Source organism: Bremia lactucae (genome assembly GCF_004359215.1).
Source record: "Bremia lactucae strain SF5 chromosome Unknown BlacSF5_NotPlaced_49_SHOA01000009.1_1371882bp, whole genome shotgun sequence".
Lineage (NCBI taxonomy): Eukaryota > Oomycota > Peronosporomycetes > Peronosporales > Peronosporaceae > Bremia > Bremia lactucae.
In genome coordinates this window covers 988,090-996,791 of record NW_027152062.1, presented here as the reverse complement: position 1 = coordinate 996,791, position 8,702 = coordinate 988,090, and the positions used below count along the sequence as shown (strand labels likewise).

Below are 8,702 nucleotides of genomic sequence, written 5' to 3'. Positions count from 1 at the left end.
CGACTAGCACAGGCCAGTCGGTTATCGCCTTGATATTTTCCGTATAAGGGCGTACACCGTGTTTACCCACGATGGACTCTAGAAGTGGTATTTTGCTTGCAGCGAATTTTCACTTCTTGAGATTTGCATACAACTTATGCTTACGCATAAGTGTAAGAACCTTTCGGACGTGGGGTTAGATGTACTTCAGCGTCGACTTAACGTTTATGTACGAAGACGTCATCAAAATAACTCGGTGCGAAATCCTGCACCGATCTCAACAGATTTGTTAGACATCCGTTGAATGTCGCAGGGGCATTACTAAGCCCCTGTGGCATAACTAGCCATTCCCATAGCATTCCGCTTGGGGTGCTTACTGCTGTGAACGTGACAGCCTGTTCACGCATAAGGATCTGATAGAATCGATTGATCAGATCCATTAACGAAAGATTATTCTACTCTTTGACATACGATCAATGATAAGATGAAGAGCTAGGTTTCTCGCTATACATACGAGAGATCCATGGGTTCTGGACCTCTATTTTCTTGTCGTCTCAGTGGACGATATGCACATGAGTGAATGAAAGCCTATTTCAGGCTAAAGCCCTTTTGTTCCGCTATAGAGATCGCAAGGTGAAGGGACTCTAACTTTAGCCGGAACAGGCGGGTTTTAACAGGTCCGTTTGCAAGACCTTTGACAAACACAGTTACCTGCGTTTGTTCATCAATTGGATGACTCACGATACAACTGACCAGGTATCGTGTATGTTGGGCATAAGCGTTAATGTCACGCTTGCCCCGCTTCAAATCCAGAAGCTCTGCCCGAGCCCGGAATTCGGCTCGCGGTCGGTCGTAAGCGGGCCAGCCGTTGGCGCTATGCTGTATACTCCGGGCAGAGATGAACAGCATGCGGCCATAGTCGAGTTCAGTTAACACGAACTCGACGGGGGCCCAAGAGAAAGTAGCCTTGCTTCATTAGCAAGGCTCTCAACACACAGAGGTGGTGATATAATAGGGTCCTAAACAGTTAACACTGTTGAGACATCAACATTTACATGCTGCGAATGGGCCGATGCTTCCGCGTGGACCCGAAAGCTTAAATAAATCTTTAAGTTAAGGCGACTCCCTTTTAAGATGGTTCGTCGAAGTAGACGATGTCATTGAAGCTCGTCGTATCAGTGATGATGCGACAAAAGTGAAATTTGGCATGTCCAACTTAGCCGGACGTGCCAAATGTTGGGCCTTGGTGTAACGGGGTGTATCGTTACATGAAGTTGACACTTAAAGGTTATTAATTCATATGTTATCTAAAAGGTAGATAATATTTGGAGGATATTATTTTATATAGTAATGTTCAGAATTAATATCCATAAATCGGTATAGACCATTATATCTATTTATTCCGCAGAATAATCAGCTGTAAACGTAAAGAGATAGATCGATAAGAATACAATTGCATGTTTAGTATTAGTTTATAATTAAGTTAGCATTTACAGATAGAAAGAAGAGATACTTAATTATATTAACACAGTTTTCATTTAACCCTCTTTAAGTTAGTTGTCTTAAAGAGAAGTCTTCCTCCGCACGTAATAGTGTACGTGAAGTGACGTAAGGCACCACTCGCAACTGAAGCAGTACAAGTCGTAGTGCTCCGTTACACTTGGGGCTCAAGCTTCACGACCCGTTAGTCTTTGGGTCGTATGATATCTTTAAGAACCGGCTCAGACAAACATTTTAGCAAACACATTCGTTTGATCGCTCTCCATTCGAGGTTTACTCATCTGAGTGATCTCCAACATGTCCATGTTGGATGGAACGTGCGTAGGCCGTTGAATGGACTACGAAGTGCTACCAGGACAGGTGCCCCGAAATTCCATGCACACAAAGGTACAGACAAAATTTTCTTCTGAGACTAAGTGTCTTTGGCTTCAAAAGTCTATACTAAGTCTTTAGAATAGAGAAAAAGTAAAACTGTAGTAATACATTTAGTTTCCTACGTAATGATCTTCTATCTACTACTGAATTTATTATATTAATATCTCAATAAGTATGGCGCATCCTTGCGCACCGCACAATCGTGTCTTGAAATGATTGGCGGTGTAGATTTAGACTTAAATCAATTAATGTCTTATTGCATCAATAATACCAAATTTGGTTATATTGGAACTATATAAGTAAAAATTAATTAGATTATAATGTTATACTTCTTTATAAATTTCTTCTTGTAGGATATAATTATTGTTAATCCTCTTATAGGAAATAATACTTAAGTAACGGGAGACCCCGTTACATATTAACTCAAAAGTAATAAAGATACTTCAATACATATTTCCTCTCATAGAAAATATTATTAATATTATTTTCTATGAGAGGAAATATGTAAAGAAATATCTTTATTACTTTTGAGTTAAAATATTTATGATTCTCTTATAAGAAATAACATTTATGTAACGGGACATCCCGTTACACAGAAGGTGCCCCGTTACATTATCTGTCTTGCCTCTCTTCTCTTGTCCATCCGAGCTGATTTCTGCAGCCGAAGTTGACCAAAGCTTATAACCCTACAGGCCGCTACTTCAATGACCTTACCACGCCTCTAGAATAATGCAATTTCTAATATCGTGTGATGTTTACATGAAGGAAAATTTGGTTGCGGCAACGTTATTTGTTTCTGATTTGATATTTGATCTAAACCACCTGATTGGTCAGAAACGGAGATTGTGGCATTTTACACATGTCACACAATAATTCCGCACATTCGGCAATGGGGCGTCGCAACCCAACAACTAGTGCCAAGCCGAAGGCGCTGTTCACGGAGGAGCGCGTGGTGGTCGGCGTGGAAGATCTCGTACTTCTTTCATCTGTGAGTGAAACGTCCATTCTTGAGAACCTCAAGATGCGTCACGCTGCTGACATTATTTACTCGTACATCGGCCACGTGCTGGTAGTCGTGAACCCGTACAAGTGGCTGGATATTTATGGCGAGAAAAGTATGCTTGGCTATAAGCACAAACCTCGCATTGACGTGGCACCACACGTATTTGCTACGGCTGAGGAGACTTATCGCACTATGCTGAGCGAGGAAGACAATCAGTGCGTCATTATCAGCGGTGAAAGTGGCGCTGGTAAGACCGAGGCGTCTAAACAAATACAAAACTACATTGCAGGCGTCAGCGGCAGTGGTGCAGGTGTGGACAAGGTTAAGCGCACCTTTTTAGAGAGTAACCCGTTGCTTGAGGCCTTTGGTAACGCAAAAACACTACGCAATAACAATTCAAGTCGTTTTGGCAAGTACTTCGAGCTGTTATTTGACTCGGCCGGGCGCCCACAAGGAGGAAAGGTGACTAACTACTTGCTAGAAAAGTCGCGGGTTGTCAAGCCAGGCAAGGGGGAGCGCAATTTTCATATTTTCTACCAAGTACTCGCCGGCTTGCCGCCTGCAGCCAAACAAAAACTTCACTTGGATCGAGGTGGACGTGAGAACTATCAGTACCTCAAAGCCAGTGGCTGCTACGATGTTGACGATGTGAACGATGCTCAGGAGTTTGACGAGACGATGACGGCGATGCAGCATGTGGGAATCAAACGCAAACAGATTGAACTTGTAATCCAGACACTCGCGGCAGTGTTGCACATTGGCAATGTAAATTTCCAGCCTGAGACAGTTGGTGATGCAGAAGGATCGTCTGTTTGCGACCGTCAGAGTTTGCAGATTGCCTGTGATCTACTGGGACTTGACGCCGCGCGTTTGGAGCATGCACTTTGCTACAAATTACTTCAGACGATGGCACCTGGAGGCAAGATTGAATCATACGAGGTGCCACAGAATACAAGCCAAGCCAAAGCGCAACGCGACTCGATTGCAAAGACGGTCTATGACCGACTTTTCGACTTTTTGGTCGAGCGCATAAACAATGCTTTGGATGTTGAAAAGAAGGCGGAAAAGCACGGCGAAAATTTGGAAATTGATGACATGACGAAAATTGGGATCTTGGATATTTATGGGTTTGAAGTTTTCGACAAGAACGGATTTGAGCAGTTTTGCATTAATTATGTGAACGAAAAGCTGCAGCAAATTTTTATCGAGCTAACGCTTAAGAGCGAACAGGAAGAGTATGCACGCGAAGGGATTGAATGGGCCCCGATTCCGTTTTTTAATAATAAGGTCGTGTGCGATTTGATTGAGGCAAGACGACCGACGTCTGGTATTTTTCTTATTCTGGACGACACGATCAAAACGATGCATTCCCGTCAAGGAGGAAGTGTCGATGCGAATTTTTTGGAAAAGGTGTCTGGTATACATGGGTCACACCCCCATTTTTCGAAGCGTGGCAAAACATTCGAGATTAAACACTACGCTGGCGACGTACAATACAGTATCGATGGGTTTGGAGATGCAAATAAGGACCACTTGAGCAAGGATATTGCTCTCATCATCAGCGAGACGTCGAATAAATTGATGCTCTACGTTTTCCCGGAAGAAATCGATTTAAATGATAAGCGCATGGCTAATACGGCAGGATACAAAATTCGTTCACAGTGCGAAGCACTTGTAACTGCACTGATGGACTGCACCCCTCACTACGTGCGGTGCATCAAATCGAATGACCAGAAACAGCCGAACAAACTGGATGACCGCCGCGTAATTCATCAGATTAAATACTTAGGTCTTCTTGAAAATGTGAAGGTCCGTCGTGCCGGCTACGCTTATCGTGGCGACTATGGACGTTTTATTGATCGATTTCGGCTCTTAAGCAAAGAGACGTACCCCGAGTTTCGTGGGTCTGACAAGAAAGGCACGCAGGCAGTGTTGCGGGCTGCCTCAAAGTCGCTCCCGCAGCTTGAGACCGAGGTTCAGCTTGGAAAATCAATGGTTTTTATACAAACGCCTGAAACATTTTTTGAGCTTGAAAAGCTTCGAGAGAGAAAGCTGGGTTCATTTGTGATGCGCATTCAAAAGGCATGGAAAAAATACTTTGGCCGACGACATTTGCTGCAATTAAGTCACGACATTACGAAACTCTACACGTCGAACAACAAGCAAAGGCAGTGCGTAAGTATTTACCGTCCATTTGATGGAGATTATCTACGTGACAGTGCACTCCGAGAAGCAGTAATGGGAATTATACAGTATTATTGTGATTCTGAAAAGATTGTTTTTATGGATACGATAAAGAAAATCTGTTCAATAGCTGGAGTCTCACCAGACGGGTCTCCAGCAGTAGAGGTAGAACGGATTTTTATCATCACGGACCATTATTTGTATTTGATGGAAAAGCGGACGTGGCAGCCATTGATTGATCCTAAAAGCTCGTGGGTACCACCACTCGTTTACCTTCGTCGACGTTTACGATTGACTGCCATCCAGGAAATTGTGATGAGCACATTGGCAGACCCGTACTTTATTTTGAAGGTGCATCAAGAACCGCTTCTTCCCGAGCCAGACAAGAGCAATTGGATGGACAATAAGTCAACCATGGTTTGCTTAGCAACTGGCAAGAAGTTTGGGCTATTTAATCGCAGACACCACTGTCGGTTTACAGGTAAACTTTACTGTAACGACGTTTGTAAGCAACTGGAGGTCGTCCCTGATCTGGGGTTTTACACACCAGTGCGCGTGTACGACAAAGTTATTGGACTCATGTCGACCGAAATGCCTGAAGACCAGCTACTTTCATCGGAGAAAAAAACGGAAATTGCGGTGACGCTTGTTGACGCAATTCGCTCGTTGGCTAGCATCGTGACACCGATAACTTTTAACGACTCCGTCCGGTTGCGCCAAGCAACTTGTGCTGGGCTTTCGAGAACACCACAACAACAGATTCAATTTGTATCGTGTGGCCATGACAAAATAACCGGGGATCTATCTACAATGCAGATTAATGTGGCGCCTGGTGTGCCCGATGAGTACATTCGTAAGCGTCGGAAACGAGAGAAGGCCCGTCGCAAGAAACTGGAATTGCAGCGCGAGGAGGAGCTAGCAATTCGTGCTCAGCGTCAAGAGCAACGTAGCTACGAACGTGAAGCGGAGCGAAATCGCCGTGTTGCCGAAAAAAAAGCCAAAAAGCTTGCTGAAAAGGAAGCTCGAAAGCATGCTGTGACATCGAAGAAAAAGTCAGCAAAGGCTTTGATGGGATCCGCTCGAAAATTTGGCGAAAATGTGAAAGACAGTTCGGCACGCGGAGGAGTTGGTGACGAGTTGGCTGCGATTCTTGCGCGCCGTCGTGGTACCTAATTTCAATCTACGGACGTAGCTCTACTGAAACGTAATGAAAATATTAAAAGGTTGTTTTAATTGACAAAAACAATCCATTTAATATTTGATTAGCTTGTAGTCTTGTGACCGCACTGGCAAGTCACGTTTGTTCAGTTGGGATTTTAGACGACAGCTTTTGTGCTGCGTCGGAAATGTTGCCACATTCAAACAATTTGAACTACGTCAGTAAATAAAGCAAATATCCTTACTTTGGAGTGAAACCTGCAATTGTAAGGTCGAACGAAGTAGCTTTGGCACATCAAGTAGCGCTGTTAGACCCACAACAATCTACGAAAGCTCATTTGCCAAATCAATCGGCTGCAGCTTTGTCAGCAGTTTTGTACTCAAGTGAACTGTAACCGATATTTGAGCGATAACGCCTCTCCAGTGCAAAATAATTTTTGCTCCGGAAAAGTCAGAAGACAATAATTGGCAAGGTTGGCCATTGTCATGCGCGCAATTTTACTTGTGATATCATCATGTCCACGCATCAGCGTAGGACTTCATAGCCGTCTTTAAGATATGTAAAACTTTCGTTCCCGTTATCGTTTTAATGAAATATTTGCACCGAATTTCGGATGGAGTATAAGCAATATTAGATTAAAACTTCGTGGCCTTTGTTATCGAGGACTGTTCGCAGCGCAATCTTTCTGGCTCATCCATAAAGTGCGATTTATGAAGTAACATTTATAGGACGCGCAGGTTACCATTTATAAATAAGAACTTCATCAGACAGAAAGCAGTTTCTACCTCGCCCGTAACCGATTCGCTCACAGTCATGGCAACCCGTTGCCAATTTGAAAATAGCAATGAGATTGGTGTTTTCTCTAAACTCACGAACTCATACTGTCTTGTGTGTGTGGGCGGCAGCGAAAACTTTTACAGCACGTTCGAGTCCGAGCTGGCTGAGCACATTCCCGTTGTGCACGCCAGCATCGCCGGCTGCCGCTTTGTGGGCCGCGTGGCTGTAGGCAACAAGCGCGGTTTGCTTTTGCCGAGTACTACTACGGACCAAGAGATGCAGCATATTCGCAATGCCTTGCCTGATACCGTCGTAGTACAACGTGTGGAGGAGCGACTTTCGGCTTTGGGCAACTGCATTGCTACGAACGACCATGTTGCGCTTGTGCACACCGATCTGGATCGTGAAACGGAAGAAATTGTGGCTGACACCCTTGGCGTCGAGGTATTTCGCCAGACGGTGGCGGGCAACGCGCTCGTAGGCAGCTATAGCGCCTTGTCGAATCAAGGCTGCCTTGTGCATCCGCGTACCAGTGTGGAGGACCAAGAGGAACTTAGCTCTTTATTGCAGGTGCCCGTTGTGGCTGGTACGGTAAATCGTGGTAGTGATGTCATTGGTGCCGGACTTGTGGTTAATGATTGGACAGCATTTTGCGGCCTGGACACGACGTCAACTGAGATTTCTGTGGTCGAAAGTATTTTTAAGCTTCAGAACGCTCACCCTTCAAGCATTGCCTCAACGATGCGCAGTGCGCTAATTGACTCCATGACTTAAGCTTGCGTTGCATTGCGGTTCGATTTCCGAGGTAATGCAATTAAAGTGTCAAGAACAGTCTTAGGGGTATAGTTCTGTGAAGCTTCTTGAGCTCTAAATACCCATGCCAATGCTATTTAAGCAAACACCGCAATAGATAATTTCAATACTGGCAACCTTTTGTTCAACCTATTTTTATAGTGACCATGTCACGTGGCCTTGTAGATAACCTCTGTAACGGGGTGTATCGTTACATGAAATTAACACTAAAAGGTTGTTAATAAATGTATTATCTAAAAGGTAGATAATATTTGGAGGATATTACTTTAAATAGTAATGTTCAGAATTCTTATCATAAATAAGTATAGGCCATTATATCTATTTATCCGCAGACTAATCAACTGTAGATGTAAAGAAAAGAGTGAGACAGATAAGATAAGATAAGATTTCAATTGCATGTTTAGTATTAGTTTATAATTAAGTTAGAGTTAACAGATAGAAAGAAGAGATACTTAATTATATTAATACAGTTTTCATTTTACCCTCTTTAAGCTAGTTACCTTAAAGAGAAGCCTTCCTCAGCACGTACTAGTGTGCGTGAGATAACGTAAGGCACCACTCGCAACTGAAGCAGTGCGAAGTGGACTTGAACTGAAGCAGTACAGGTCGTAGTGCCCCGTTACACCTGGTTGCACTTTGCAGTCCGTCCAAGGACCACATTTCCTTCATCTAACATGGACATGTTAGATGATAGTGGGAATACGCATCACGTTTCCCATGAAAGCTACTTCTTTCTAAGTGGCATAGAAAGGAGTGTGGTCGAACGAATGAGTTCGACCGTAGGGAACGATGCAATCTTGGCAATGCTGTCCAATTTGTACAGAGATGCCCTCCATTCAGCCATCGCCAAGTTCATACAACATGAACTTGACGAGATGAAGGAGAAGGTAGCCTTGCTGAATCAGCAAGGCT

At 43.8% G+C, this 8,702-nt stretch overlaps 2 protein-coding genes across 2 annotated transcripts; both read left to right on the top strand.

The window, feature by feature from the left end:
* Positions 1 to 2,743: 2,743 nt before the first annotated feature.
* On the top strand, positions 2,744 to 6,214 carry CCR75_009764 (uncharacterized protein; the record flags this gene model as incomplete). Its single annotated transcript, XM_067967802.1, has 1 exon — positions 2,744 to 6,214. The coding sequence occupies one exon, from the start codon at positions 2,744 to 2,746 to the stop codon at positions 6,212 to 6,214; it is 3,471 nt and encodes a 1,156-aa protein (XP_067820048.1).
* A 799-nt stretch (positions 6,215 to 7,013) lies between these two features.
* On the top strand, positions 7,014 to 7,751 carry CCR75_009765 (uncharacterized protein; the record flags this gene model as incomplete). The annotated part of the gene is made up of 1 exon (XM_067967803.1): positions 7,014 to 7,751. One exon carries the CDS (start codon positions 7,014 to 7,016, stop codon positions 7,749 to 7,751), a length of 738 nt encoding a protein of 245 aa, XP_067820047.1.
* Positions 7,752 to 8,702: the final 951 nt, after the last annotated feature.